Source organism: Orcinus orca, chromosome 7 (assembly GCF_937001465.1).
Source record: "Orcinus orca chromosome 7, mOrcOrc1.1, whole genome shotgun sequence".
Lineage (NCBI taxonomy): Eukaryota > Metazoa > Chordata > Mammalia > Artiodactyla > Delphinidae > Orcinus > Orcinus orca.
Genome location: NC_064565.1, coordinates 92,892,873 through 92,908,769, shown reverse-complemented (window position 1 = coordinate 92,908,769; position 15,897 = coordinate 92,892,873). Strand labels below are relative to the sequence as shown.

At 36.5% G+C, this 15,897-nt stretch overlaps 2 protein-coding genes across 2 annotated transcripts in view; one reads left to right on the top strand and one right to left on the bottom strand.

Annotated features, from left to right (window-relative positions):
* PTH2R (parathyroid hormone 2 receptor) overlaps positions 1 to 15,897 on the bottom strand; it is a 107,913-nt gene that overhangs the window by 24,126 nt on the left and 67,890 nt on the right. Inside the window, exons 8-9 of the mRNA XM_004262780.3 lie at positions 14,335 to 14,395; positions 5,343 to 5,409 (exon numbers count right to left, since the gene is read on the bottom strand). Coding sequence (XP_004262828.2) covers positions 5,343 to 5,409; positions 14,335 to 14,395 — 128 coding nt within the window. The remainder of the gene's footprint in view (positions 1 to 5,342; positions 5,410 to 14,334; positions 14,396 to 15,897) is intronic.
* Positions 11,721 to 13,372, top strand: LOC101283115 (F-actin-capping protein subunit alpha-2-like). The gene has a single exon (XM_033428717.2). It carries the CDS (start codon positions 11,852 to 11,854, stop codon positions 12,710 to 12,712), a length of 861 nt encoding a protein of 286 aa, XP_033284608.1. The 5' UTR covers positions 11,721 to 11,851; the 3' UTR covers positions 12,713 to 13,372.

The following is a 15,897-nucleotide window of genomic DNA, read 5'->3' as shown; positions in this document are numbered from 1 at the left end:
TTGACACCAGTGAAAACGTAGGTTCTCGGGTGTCAGGGGGCAGTGTCCCGCTTGGTCGGGATTTATCACCTCTGCCAACTTCACCTTCACCACTTCTAATCCATTCTGCCCTGCCTGTGGCTTCTCCTGCTCTGTGGGCCAAGCACACTGTTCCTCCTAATGCTGCTCTGGGAGGCCCAGGACCAAAACAATGCTTCATGTCCCGTTGTCAATTAGGAAATATTCCTTTCATATTTTTTTAATAAATTTATTTATTTTTGGATACGTTGGGTCTTCATTGCTGCCACAGGCTTTCTCTAGTTGCGGTGAGCAGGGGCTACTCTTCCGCTGTGGTGTGCAGGCTTCTCATTGTGGTGGCTTCTCTTGTTGCAGAGCACGGGCTCTAGGTATGCGGGCTTCAGTAGTTGTGGCACGCGGGCTCAGTAGTTGTGGTGCACGGGCTTAGTTGCTCCACGGCATCTGTGATCTTCACGGACCAGGGATCAAACCCGTGTCCCCTAGGCAGGCAGATTCTTAACCGCTGTACCACGAGGGAAGCCCATTCCTTTCATATTTTAATGCTATATAGAACTTAAAATCATCTTCAAATCAACAGCAAGATGTTGAGGGTGAATAATTAATTATATTTAGAGACATTTATTTTCAGAACAAAAATTAATGTTTCAAATTACCCTAATTCTCTTAAACATAATTTTACCACATATGAACAAAACACAGAAAACCATCGTGCTACAATTTTAGATTCTATGATTCCAAAATCAAGTTGTTCCTTCCAAATTTGTACTAAAGTCTGTGATTATCTCTGAAATTCAATTCTCTTGATATGATTTCTTCAAGTTAGAACCTATGAACGCTCATCCATACTACGAAATGCAAGACTAAAAAACAAACAAACCTTTTATTCTAAAGTTAACATATAAAAAATTATCAATGTAGCCATAAAATTGAAAAGATTATTTTCCCATAACTTCAAGAAAAAATTTTGACATGCTTTGGAATGTTAAGTGAAAAGAACATGGTCCAAAAATGCAGGTTATAGTCTTTGTTTTGTTACACTGGCTGTGTGACCTTTATCTGTGTGGGCTTTAGTTTTCTTCTCTAGAAAATAAAAAGGTTGGTAAAATGGACTCAAAAGTTCTGTAATTATACTGGCTTTCTGCTCTTATTTTACTTCTTCCCTCTTACCGTGTCCCAGAATATTTACTTTGTATGCATGTTTTATTTTTTCAGCAAGTGTTTATTGAGTGTCCACTCTGTGCCAGGAAAATTACAAGGCATTAGAATATAGAAGTTGAGAAAAATATGGTTCTTGTTCACAAAAGCCTTTCAGTTTAGTGGGCAAGATGGACATTCAACAAACAATCAGAAGCATTATACTTGATGATGATCTTGAGAAATAAAAACCTCACCGTGCTCTGCAGATTATAATAGGTGACCTAATTTTGATTGGGGGCAACAAGGAAGCCACAATGAAGAAGTGACATTTAAAGTGAGGAGTAGAAGGAAGCATATCCCAGCCTTCCAGGGGTACAGGGCAAAATGAAGAATAGTCTTGAGAGGGGCAGACATGGACAAGTTCAAGGAACCGAAAGGGAAACAACGAGGCTAAGGCAGAGAGCATAAAGGGGTGCAGGCATGAGTGACAGGGTCTCCTCTGGACTATCAGGGATGTTGGCTTTTATTATAAGTGCGGGATGTAAGCTTTTTATTATAAGAGCTCACATTATTTACTGTGAGCTCACTAGGTAGGGACATTGACCCTGAAATTAGAATCTGAGCTCCACCACTTACTAGCTGAGTGACCTTGGGCAGTTTCCTCATTTAGAGTTATTGGGAGGATTAGATCAATCAATGTAAATGAAGTGTTTAAAACAGTGCCCAATGGTGGTAAGCACTTTGCTGTGTATGTTGTTATTATTAGCATCATTCTTCCTGGCTTCAGGACACAGAAGAGCTCAGAGGAAGGAGTACTACACTCCAGGTGCTGAGACCAGGGCTCCAGGTGCATCTCTTCCCATACAGGCTGTTTCCACAGTAAAGTGAGGAAACCTTAAAAGGAACTGAGATAACCCTGAATTGTAATAAAGAAACAAAAAGGTAACTTTAAGTGAACAGAAAGGTGCTCTTGAATCTCTTCTCTGATTTTTGAGATTAAATGGATGTTATGATATTGGGAAAATATTTAAGAATTCTTGCTTTGCATTGCTCATAATATTAGTCCTAGAAGACGAAAATGGCATCCCACCTAAGTTTCCTTCAAAATGTATTGAGTGTACCATCATTTCTGGTTCTCTTTCATAAATGGTGAATCTTTCAGAACCTCTATAATCACCTAACTGTACTGTTTCACATTGCAATTTAGAAACCTCAGCAAATAAACTTCTCATCCACACTGCTGATGTGAGTAACTAAGATCTGTAAATAAACAACAAAGCTTTGGATAAAATTCAACTATTTCAGTGGAAAATGTCCTATGATTTACTTTTTTCTCCACTGTTCTTTGCTTCAATTCCTAATAATTTTACAAGGATCCCTTAGATTTTAATAAGCCCTTCCTTTTCATCAAAAGAAAACACAAACTTAATGTTCTTAAATTTGCCTCATTTTTATAATATTTAATTACCTCTTATTTATCAATTCAAGTACAAGGTACTGAAGACACAAAAAGTATTAAGACATGGGTTATCCCTTTAAAAAGATGGTAGTAAGAGATGGAGGAGCAAACCTAATAAAGGAGGAAGAGAGAGAAAGGAAAGTTAAAGGCCTGGAAATGCAGATAAGGTTAGCATATCAGGGCATAAAAGGGAAATCAGAGTAGTAAACCCCAGTTAATTTATAAAGTTAATTATCTTCTTTAAGTTTATTGATAATCTCTCAGGGATCTAGTTTATCACTAGGTTTGATGGGATGGTTTATCACTACATTAATACAGCAGCACTTCATTAAAATTAATATGAGTTTCTAAACTGAAGTCATTCATTCATTCATTTATCCACAATCCATTTTTTAAATTTTATTGAAGTATAGTTGATTTACAACGTTGTGTTAATTTCTGCTGTATAGCAACGTGACTCAGTTATACATATATCTTCTTTTTCATATTCTTATCCATTATGGTTTATCATAAGATGTTGAATATAGTTCCCTGGGCTATACAGTAGGCACCTTGTTGTTTATCCATCCTATATACAATAGTTTGCATCTGTTAATCCCAAACTCCCAATCCTTCCCTCCCCCACCCCCTCCCCCTTGGCAACCACAAGTCTGTTCTGTATATTTGTGAGTCTGTTTTTGTTTTGTAGATATGTTCATTTCCACAATCCATTTTTGAGCTTCCCCTAAGACTTAGAATTGGATCTAATTTGATAACAGGCTGCTGTAGCAAGGGTACAAACTGGCTTCTCTAAAACTTCTATACTTTATTTTCCCCTCTAAATATTTACATCAATGAGCTTCTGAAGTGAAGATTCCTCTTCAATCTCTTCTACCTTGCTATCTGCATTTTTCCTATGAGATAAATAAGCTTTTACCTGACTATCTGGATAGATCTTACAAAACCTCAACCACATTAATGGCTGTCCTTCTGGATCCATCATGCCAACATGCTGACACACCTTGTCCAAAAGAAAACAAAATGAGAAAAGTAAGAAACTGGAGAACAAAGAAAGACTGAAAAAATTGGTTAAAAATCAGGCTGCTACTATTTACAACAGCCAAGACATGGAAGCAACCTAAATGTCCATGAACAGATGAATGGATAAAGAAGATGTGGTGTGTGTGTGTGTGTATATATATATATATATATATGTGTGTGTGTGTGTGTGTGTGTATACATATATGTATATATATATATGTATACACACCCACACAATGGAATACTATCCAGCCATAAAAAAGAATGAAATAATGCCATTTGCAGCAACATGGATGGACCTAGAGATTGTCATACTAAGTGAAGTAAGTCAGACAGAGAAAGACAAGTATCATAGGATATCACTTATACGTGGAATCTAAAAAAATGATACAAATGAAAATATTTACAAAACTGAAATAGACTCACAGGCATAGAAACAAACTTATGGTTACCAAAAGGGAAAGGTTGGGGGGGCATAAATTAGGAGTTTGGGATTAACATATACACACTACTATATATAATGGATAAACAACAAGGACCTACTGTATAGCTCAGGGGACTATATTCAATATCTTGTAATAAACTATAATGGAAAAGAATCTGAAAAAGAATAGATAGCTAGATAGACAGATAGATATAGATAGATATGTATTACTGAATCACTTTGCTGTACACCTGAAACTGACATAACATTGTAAATCAACTATACTTCAATTAAAAAATAGACAGAAAAAATCAGGCTGCTATATTACTTTCCAATTATTTAACATTTAATATTGGGACATCAGTCCTTTTTTAAAGATGTATATAATCTTGGGTTAATACATGAAAACCAGGAAAACACAAGGTGGTATAATTTCTTCATCAAACCACAGAGAAGCTAATACCATAAACTCTTCAGGGAAGGTCAAGAGTAAACATTTCTTTTTTTTTTTTAATTTTTATTTTATATTGGAGCATAGTTGATTAACAATGTTGTTAGTTTCAGGTGCAGAGGAAAGTGATTCAGTTATACATATACACGTATCTATTCTTTTTCAAATTCTTTTCCCATTTAGGTTATTACAGAATATTGAGCATTTTGGTGAGTTTTGTTAGACACAAAGTGTGTGATTTTGTTTTCTTTTGTAACACAGACATAATATACAGGCAGATAAGTCCCATGCAATACGACTGCGAACTCTAGTCTTTTTTGGACTAGACAGTCCAAAAGAGTATGGAATCCTCTTAACTCCTTGGGGAAAGTATGTGAAATAAAAGCTTTAGGCAATGTTTTATAATAAATCACACTATCATTTTTCTCTCTCGATAATTCCTCTGTTCTCTTGCTATTACATCTTTGCCCCCTCCTCCTACCTATTACCAGGTGATCAGGTGGTCAGAACTTTATAAAATAATGGCTGAAAAGGGGGAAGAGTTTAAGGACCGCCCCAACTGCTTGAACCTATAAATGCTCATAGATATTTTGAAGTCCCGGAATTTTCCCTACATGTTGGCAGATTAAAGGGAGGGTATGCGCTTTCTTCATGGATCGCAGTGTCAGCCATGAATAAGGGTCTGATCCCCAATCCAGACTTTCCCAACAGCTATTGCTGTAATGTGAGGTTTAGGAAACAAAGTGACAGACAAACTTTCTCTGGGTTTTAGCAGTAGTTTAATTATGCATCTTTTTCTTCTTTATTTAAACTATACAGGTTTTTAAACTTACCCCGATAGCTGCTAAGATTGGGGCTTGATAAATCCACTTGATGTCTCCAGCACTAAGTTCCCAGCATCTGAGACATGAAAAAGAACTTCCATTAAGGAATCAGCAAAGCAAATAAGCAGTGAGAGGTAACATTTTGTTTTACCAAAAATTCCAGACCCAGGTTTTTGATTAAGAAACAAGTAGACAGGGAAAAAAAAAATCTCCTAAAACACCCAAAACAGTAAAAAAAAAAAAAAAAAAGTGTAACAGTCCTGGTTTCCATACTATTAGCTACTCCTTGGGGATAAGTAAAGTATTATAAATAGTGGTTTATTATTTTTATGAAAGAGTCAAAACTATGTTTCTAGAGCCACAAAAAAATTAGTCTTCTAAATGTGGTACCACTGATTCTTTATTTTTGTTATCACTGGAAAGATCCATGACAATTAAACCTTGTTGATAGAGAAAGTCCTCTCACTTTCAGAATTTACTCCATTGGTTGTAGAACATTGACATTAGTACATTCTTATCCACAGAAATGCAACAGAAAACTGACAATCATGCAAATGATTCTTGTTGATAGGAATGTAGACGAAAACTGAATGCAAATGATTTTTGTCCATAGAAAGGAAAATTAGCTGTGTTTGGTGGAATGTAATTGCTCAGTGATCCGTGAATATTGACCAGTTTTTACATTTATTTGTAAAATGATTTCAGTGTACATATTACTAGATATAAACATGTAATTCTTTTATTTCTCCTTTGAACAAGTTACAACATCTTACTGGTTTCCTCATTAATTAGTGAGTTAAAAAATCTTGATAGGTGCTCATTTTATATTTGCATTAGATCATGATTTTATCTTCTATTTTAAAAAGTTAGTTTTTAACAGTACTTAATAAAAACACTATTTGATTTACTTATTTGTTATATTTATTTTCTGCTTCCTGCTCACTCCAACTAGAATTTAAGTTTACATAGGCAGGGATCATTGTTGTTTTTGTTTTCTGTTACAAGTGCCTAGAACAGTACATAGCATGTAGGAGGTCAATAAACATTTGTTGAATTGAATTGAATTCAAAGTAAGTTAGACCCAACCTCACCCAATCTGGTTTGTGGTAAAGGTCTTACACTAGAATAAATGGAACAGAGTTGAGAAAAACTAGTTCAACTTGAAACTTTAATGTAGCACTTTAAATGGTTTTTTTAAATTAAAGATACATAAATAAAAGCCTTCAGTTTCTTTCTCCTTAGACAAAACCTAGCATTGATTGTGGCAACAGTAAATGAAATTTTATAAAGAAATTTTAATGATATAATGATAATTTTTAAATTCTGGATAATAAACTTATTAAGAAAGTTACTTTTAAATTAATGAACAAATTATGGATAATAAAAAGCTATTTCAACTATTCCTTGAAGGTAAAACATTTTCAGTACACATGTAATAACAACATATTTTTTAAATATAATTTTGTACATAGGCAATACATTCTCATTTCAAAAAACAAACTATATAAAAAGATAGACATTGAGACATCTCAGTCCTCCCCATGTTCCTGTATACCTCTGACCTCACCTTTCTCCTTACAGATAACATCTTTTATTACTTTATTGTATATGCTTTCAGTATTTCTTTATGCATATACAAACACATACAAATATTATAATCTTATTTTCCCCATCTTACAAAAATGCAATGTACACTCTGTTCTGTAATTTGCCCTTTCCTTTTAATAGTATATTTTTAATTTCTTTCCATATCAGTACCAAGAAGAGCTTAGTAGCCCAGCATTCCATTGGAAAGAGGTACCACAGTTAAATCAAACAGACCCCTAGACCAAAGTGTAATTCTGGTCCAGCCACACTGAAATCTGCAAAGTCAATGGGCTTGAAGACTGAATAAGAATGGAAATCAAACACAGGGACATTTCATACTTGCATACACCTTACTTGTTTACACATTATTGAACATTGCCCATATTATTTGTATGCATCTATTTTCCACATTGTTCAGCCAGACAAGAAAGATAAAAGTGTTAGAGTCGTGCAAAACATCTATCACACTACGCTAAAAAGGCTTCCCACTGTAAGGAAAGTGGTACATATTGTGAGAATATAAATTGAACATTGATTCACTAAATTCTAGATTTCATAAATTTGGATTTCATAAATTTTCTTTTCAGCTTTGACATCTGGTAATATCTTCATAATCTTCCCTCTTTGCTTCAATGACATTTCATCGTGGTGTCTCCTAACACACTGGAATTCAATTACACAATTTCAGCTCTACAAAATACTTTTATCTGGAAGAAGGTCAAACCAGCTACTTCTAAATACAGGAAAAACTTGACTCTGATCATTTTCAATGTCAAAGTTTCAAATTTGCCCTTTGATAAGAGGCAACTGAGGTTTCAGATATTTTAAAGAAAATGCTATTAATCCTTATTTTTCATTAATTGTTCAATGTCCCAGCTCACACCGTGTTTGTTAACATGGCTGAGAAACTACCCTCTGTCCAGATTTTTTTAAAATAAATTTTAACACTCTAGGAAATGCAGGACTAAATGTCGGTAAAAACGTAGTTCTGAATGGTAGAGCATGAAACACAGTAGTCTGTATGCTGAATGGTATGCTGACAGACTAGAAAGTAGGATTTCCTGCAGCCAGGACTGGAAACAGGAAATGCATTGTTCCACCAGAGGGATCCAGGGAATTATATTGATTGAATACTGCATTGTCTCCACAACTCACACTCTGATAAGAGTAGAGGAAGTGAAGTTCCCTGAGAGCCATGCAGATTTCCTAGGAATGATGGAGTGTATCTTTTCTTGGTCCTTTCAATTGCAAGCCCTAAGGTTCCTGCTGGCATCTCCTATCTCCTTTGAATGAGCAGGGAAAAGGTAATAAGGTATCTTGTAAGGTGCTTTTGCTTTTGTAAGTAAAAAGAAAAACAAAATTACTCACTTTTTAAATCATTTGTCCCATCTAAACTACCCAACTATCTTACCCTACCTTAGTCAAATAACACTTTGATAGAATTTTAGAACTGGAAGAGACTTCTTTTGTATATTCTATAGAGTTTAGAGTACCTTCTAAAACTGGGTCTTATCTGCTTATCTCTAAATGTCCAAGATACAGAGAAAATCAGAGTTCTAGCTTTGAAAGGCCAGATCAGAAAAAGATAAATCGCAACTATAAGAGACATGAGCAGGGGCCCCATCTGTCCTTTGGAGATGCTCCAAGTCTGCTCTCTCCACTTGAACTTTGTGACATGGCACTATACATAGGTCAGATGACGACACTCAAGAAAACCCACAAAAACTTTTTAACTTAGACAAGCTGAATTTCATGAAAAATCAAATCTGGCAATTATAAAATCATGCCATGAATGTGGTAATACAGTTTTATTTTCTATGCAAAATAAATATAAAATGACCCCTTAACCCAATTATCGCACTCAGATCAGGGCACTATAGAATTCAAGATTTTATTCTAAGTAAGGTAGGAATAAATATTTTATGCAAAAGAGTCACATGATCTAACTTATATTTAATATTTTTACATTAATACATCTGGTTTAGAGCAATATTTAGTATCAGCTGTATTTTTCAAAGTATTACGTACCTAATGGATTTTTTCTCAAAAATGATAAACATGTATTTCTTATTTTTTCAGCAAAAAGACTTATGATTATTAATGACTTAATATCTAGTTTATGATTTTTTTAAAAATGCAAGATAACTAAGAAAACTAATTAATTCAATATAAAATGTACTATGAATATATTTGCTTTCTTTCCTTGCTCAAGGCCTAGAATAGCTGTTGAATGGATGAATGCGTCAAAATTGCTCCAGGCTAGCTGTAGGCTTTGGAGATGTAACCTGATATCTCTGGGTCTCATTCTATGCATCTCTCAAATGTGGGGATTGGACCAAACAATGCCTTCCGTTCTACCTTCTCTAAAATTCCAAATCTAAGTGATTTGGTTACACATCTCAGGGTAAAATTATTTAGCATTATTTAGCACCTCTTTACTGACTCAACCTCCCTCCCTCCTCTAAGAAATCAAACAGCAATGCTGCAAGTTTTCTTTGAGATTTCCAATATCGCTGTGTAAATGTAACAATAATGATAACAATGTAGATAACGTTAACCCCCAATTGTCAACAAATCCAAATGGCATAAAGAGATAAAGTAAGTAAAAAGAAAACCCTGCGGGACCCTACTGGATACAAGCCCCTCTGTGTCCCCACTTCTTGTTTGTAGAAAAAAGCTCTAGTCTCCAAGGGTTTCCCCAAGTTCCAAAGAGCAGACTCAAACAGTTACTAATTAGTGAAGTGAGAAAATGCAGAAACAAAGGAAAAGCAGTCAAGCAAGAAAAGTAATAATAGCTTGAAGAGCAGAGTCACAGGACTCCTAGTTCCTCCTGAAGGGATACAGGTAACAATCTGATGCATATCTTGCATTGTTCTGCAGAAACTAAGACCCCTACCCTGTGGAGGATGTTGACTACATGCTGACCACAAGCATGTAGACCCTGGACTGGTTGGAACCAGAAAACTGATGATTAAGATTCCTAAAACATCACCTGGTTACTTCACCACCAACCAGTCAGAAGAATGTCCATGAGCTAACCATGCACCTATGACTCTCACTCCTAATGTTGCCTTTAAAAACCCTTGCTCCAAAGCAACAGGGAGTTAAGGTCTTTTAAGCATTAGTTGCCCATTCTCCTTGCTTTGCGTCCTGCAAATAAAAGCTGTACTTTTCCTCACTACAATCCAGTGTCAGTAGATTCGCTTTGCTGCTCATCGGGTGAGTGAACCCAAAGTTCAGCTCAGTAAAAATAATGCAAAGCTGCAACCTAAGTGTCCATCAACAGATGAATGGATAAAGGAGATGTGGCACATATATACAATGGAATATTACTCAGCCATAAAAAGAAACGAAATTGAGTTATTTGTAGTGAGGTGGATGGACCTAGAGACTATCATACAGAGTGAAGTAAGTCAGAAAGAGAAAAACAAATGCCATATGCTAACACATATATATGGAATCTTAAAAAAAAATGGTTATGAAGAACCTAGGGGCAGGACAGGAATAAAGACTCAGACATAGTGAATGAACTTGAGGACACGGGGAGGGGGAAGGGTAAGCTGGGATGAAGTGAGAGAGTGGCATGGACTTATATATACTACCAAATGTAAAATAGCTAGCTAGTGCGAAGCAGCCACATAGCACAGGGAGATCAGCTTGGTGCTTTGTGACCACCTAGAGGGGTAAGATAGGGATGGTGGGAGGGAGGGAGACGCAAGAGGGAAGAGATATGGGGATATATGCATATGTACAGCTGATTCACTTTGTTATAAAGCAGAAACTAACACACCATTGTAAAGCAATTATACTCCAATAAAGATGTTAAAAAAAAAAGAGCAAAGCCAGTTAAGTTCTAGAACTGAGGGAAAGCTGATGAATGGGGAGTTCTGGAGCAAGGCTGCACCTAAAGATAATGATCTGTAGACTTCAGATTTGTGGAACAGTGGTAGTTCTTTGTAGAATTCAGGTGCTCACATAATGTGGCATTTTTTTCACTGCACAACTGACAAAATGCTTCTGAAGGAAATACTCAGTGACTCAAAACAAAGGTATGGGCTCAATGAAAGAAAGAAGCAAACAAAAAGGAGTTGCTGTCAGGAAATGTACACGATCTGTGGATATTAAACTGTATTCTGTTAACAGGGAAGAATGCTCAGCATTACTACATCTATAAGTTAAAAGTGTCTCTCTTAAATCGCCTTTTCATGTATCATAAGTGTATTAGTCTGCTCGGGCTGCCATAACGATGTAGTATAGACTGAGGGCTTAAACAGCAGACATTTATTTTCTCACAGTTGGAGGCTAAAGTCTGAGGTCAAAATGCAAGGCACTGTCATCTTGCTGTGTACTCATAAAACCTTTACTTCATGTGCAGACACAGAGAGAAGGAGCTCCCTCGCGTCTCTTCTCATGAAGACACTAATCCTATCATATCAGGGCCATACCCTTAGGATTTCATTTAACCTTAATTACCTCCTTAAGGGCCGTATCTCCAAATACAGTCACACTGGGGATTAGGGCTTCCCACATATGAATTTTGGGGAGACACAATTCATTCCAAGCAATAAGTTTGACCATGAAAGCAAAGAGCAGGCACTGAATGCTTCTCCATGTTCTCCTTTTCTTTCTTTGACTCACCATTACTAAAAACAGAAATAATATGAAAAAATGAATGTTTCAGTCTCCATTCATCATGTAGCATCCAAAGAGAAACAGACAACTGGGGGGCTAGTGATTCCCTAGGATGGATTCCACTTCTAATGTGCATTTGTTTTATCATTTAAGAATATTTAGGGGGCGCGTGCGCGGCGGCCGGGGCTGTGGGCCCCTCCCTTGTCGGGGTCGCGCGGCGCGGAGGACCGCACCGAAAGGGGGAAGTCAGGTGGCCGCTGCTGCCGCCGCCGCCGCCGCGGTTTGTCGCCAGAAGGAAAATGGCGGATCTGGAGGAGCAGTTGTCTGATGAGGAGAAGGTGCGTATAGCAGCAAAATTCATCATTCATGCCCCTCCTGGAGAATTTAATGAGGTGTTTAATGATGGTCGGTTACTGCTTAATAATGATAATCTTCTCAGGGAAGGAGCGGCCCATGCATTTGCACAATATAACTTGGACCAGTTTACTCCAGTAAAAATTGAAGGTTATGAAGATCAGGTATTGATTACAGAACATGGTGACCTGGGAAATGGAAAGTTTTTGGATCCAAAAAACAGAATCTGTTTCAAATTTGATCACTTAAGAAAGGAAGCAACTGATCCAAGACCATACGAAGCAGAAAATGCAGTTGAATCTTGGAGAACTTCAGTAGAAGCTGCTCTGCGAGCTTATGTAAAAGAACATTATCCAAATGGGGTCTGCACTGTATATGGTAAAAAAATAGATGGACAGCAGACCATTATTGCATGCATAGAAAGCCATCAGTTTCAAGCAAAAAACTTTTGGAATGGTCGTTGGAGGTCAGAGTGGAAGTTTACAATCACTCCTTCAACCACTCAGGTGGTTGGCATCTTGAAAATTCAGGTTCATTATTATGAAGATGGTAATGTTCAGCTAGTGAGTCATAAAGATATACAAGATTCCCTAACAGTGTCTAATGAGGTGCAAACAGCAAAAGAATTTATAAAGATTGTAGAGGCTGCAGAAAATGAATACCAGACTGCCATCAGTGAGAATTATCAGACAATGTCGGACACTACTTTCAAAGCCTTACGTCGACAGTTGCCAGTTACACGCACTAAGATTGATTGGAACAAGATCCTTAGCTACAAGATTGGCAAAGAGATGCAGAATGCATAAGATGAACATTGCATGACCGGATCATTTTAGTGTCTTTGCGTTTAAAAAAAAATCATTGCAAAAGTATTCAGAACTGTCAAGCTACCCAGTCAGATGGGCTGTTGCCATTTAAAATCACTGTAATTAATTAGTTTGGTTAGAGCACAGAGCTTAGCTAATCAACCATTATTTTTTATTTCTTTTGTTCAAAGAAGATTGAAAATCAGTTTAGTTTAAATGTCTTTTACTTTCTTTTATGCCTTTCTTTCTTACAATGAAGACATGATTCCTCTAGTTTAATGTCAGAAGTTTTTTGAAGTGTTTCAAAAATATTTTACTTACCGTAACCCTAAAATTATTGTCTTTTGGTTTATGAAGTGGGTAACTTTTGATATATGCCCAGTTCTTTTTAATGGGGTCAATAATGGACATTCTAGTTTAAGGTGGTTGATGGATTTAGCCATATATGCTGCTAAAGAAATTGTCTGCCTTTTCCCCCTTACCTCTTTCATTTATGTAAGATTGAGATTAGAGGGAAAGCATTTTCTATATCAATTGTGTTTAAACCTTTCAAGAAGGTTATTTAGCTAGCTTAGTGTTTAACTAAACTTTTTTTAAAAAAGACCAAGGTCTAATGCTGTTTTGAGATTCTGAATTAAATGAAAATACTTATTTCAGAAATGCATTTAATGCTTTTTTCTTGTGACAGTTATGCAAATTAGCTTGGATTCCATATGTCCCTGAGTTATTTTTATCATAAAGCCACAAATGTATTATAACAAGGCAAATTGTAATATATATAATCCTGAACTCAAAAAAAAAAAAAAAGAATATTTAATTACACTATAGAAGACAAGAGAACAAATGGGGTGGATTAAACCTACAGTTTGCATTAAATGTAGAGCACATGCATGTTAAGCACAGGTACTAAATATCTGGGGCAACTGAGCACTAAATATTCACGATGCGCTAAATATATAAGAGGCACAAAGTATCCCCAAATATGCAGGAAGTACTTGATAGTCTTGATGTCTTAATTCAGCCACTGATTGGTGGAACCCATGGCCACATATCCTTTGCCCAAAGAACGCAAAAAAAACCCAGAGCTGCTCAGCAGGCTAAGTGGCAAGCTAGAGCCATGGCCAGGTGAACTCGCCCTTATATCTCTCTGAGACAGCAAGTGTGCGTCTCCGGCCCAAGGCACCTTCTGTCTGTGGGTCCCCTTGTTGCAACCACATTTCTGGTCCTCATAACCACACCATCAGTGGGGAAGGCTGATGTGGCAGAGAGAGTGAGAGAGAGACCGAGAGGAGATGTGAGCACTGCCTATCCCAGGACTCAGGTAGTGCAGTCCTTTCTGTGTGCATGGTATCCTAAGTGTCTTAACTTACCCATCTCTTTCCCTTTGCTTCTCACTGTATGTTTCAAATTGATTTCATAAACCATGGAGTTTATGACCATCCTAATCGGGTCTGTGAGTCTTTCTGTCCCATGACTCTGGGATGGATAGCTTGCTGGTAATGTATCAGAGGCTACAAGGTAATTTCCCACATAACGTCCCTAAAGGGCAATGTCATCAAGAACAGCAGCAAGTCTTGAGAAAATCCCAGGCTCTTGCTTTACCTCTTCTTGTTTCCACTCACCTTGCATCAGCCAGAGTTGCTCGTGCCACAGCCCAGGCTGTAACAAATGCCGCTGGGAACCCTGCAATCAGAAAAGGATTCAGACAATCAGAAAAGGATTCAGAGACCATATTTCTTTTGAGATTAAGGGATTTTTTCTTATATTCATCACATAAAAATATACTATTAAAAGGTGAGAGAGAAACACAGGCATGAAAAATGTTGCTATGTGAATATGAAAAGTCCACTTAATTTTCATCTTGTCCGTTTGAGAAGGTAGTGGTACACTGATGTTATTCGTTCTCAAAAGTCTGAAGATGAAGACTGGCTCTATTTTCCTTTGAAGGGTGTAAGGTTAAGCCATGTATGGAGGGGACTGAAGTTCCCGGGGTCAAAGGCAGGCGGTGGTCGGTGCATCCAACTTTGCCTCTTGAAATGCCGAAAGCCACATGCTTTCCAAGAGGAGTGAAGCAACAAGAGGGACTCATGAGAAGTGGCAGGAAGGCTGTTGTTCTAAAATACTCAAATTTTCTCATTCTAAAAGTTGAAGGCATAGAGAGGCTATACTGCAAGTTACAAAATTAGGAAGTTTTGATCAGTTTAGCCCTTCTTTTTTTGTTCGTATCGGCTCCAGACAGAAGCATTTGCAGGCACTGAAAGCTTAGCAAAGGGTGGTGCTATATTAGTTTGATGATTTGAGCATGACATATTTGTCCTTCATAAACAATAAACACCTATGAGCTTGCAACATCAACTCTATTATACTGACTTTCCATGAGTCCTTTGCCCCCAGTAAAGGTTGACTGCTCAGTTCACGCTATACCTGGACTCTGACATCACAAAAAATCACAAACCATAACTTTTATGCAGCACTGCAATAGAAGATCAAAGGATTTAATGGATAACTCTTCATTATGTGGCCTTTTAGAAAGAAGTTTTAAAAAAAGGAAGAGAAACCATAGGAAGCACTTTACAAAGAGAGAAAAAAAATTGAACTCAACATTTTTTTAACACAATATTCTTTACCTTTTAAAAAACACATTTTTAAATTTTCAGATATATTTTCTAAGCAAAAATGTAAACATAAAAATAGATTCAGATGAAAAAAAAATTAAAATAAGGTGATATCCCACAAAAGGGAATTTCTTTGTTCTCCTTAGTGATCTAATTGAATTTAACCTCAGCCTGCCTGTGTGGCTATTTAATTTTATGACTCTATATTCCAATTTTATTTATTGTTTTTATATAACTCTTTTAAAAAATTCTGCTCGAATTCTATGTTCTAGGAAATTTTTGTCAAAAGAGATCTACCCAATTCTGTTTAATTCTTAGGTTCAGCTTGCTATTCTATCTATCTATCTAGTCCACCTATCCATCCATCTGTATAAACATATATCCACTAAGCACTTATTAAATGCCTTTTCATTTGTTAAGAACTGTTATAGTCTCAGAAGATTAAAAAAAAGAACAGAATAAACAATATCTCCATTTTCCTGAAACTTATATCCTGGTATGGGAGGCAAAATTAATAACACAACTTCAGTTATCAATTAGCGCTATGAAGAAAAAACAAGAATGATAACT

Coding starts and splice junctions, on each gene's coding strand:
- LOC101283115 (XM_033428717.2), top strand. CDS start 11,852: ATGGCGGATCTGGAGGAGCAGTTGTCTGATGAGGAGAAGGTGCGTATA.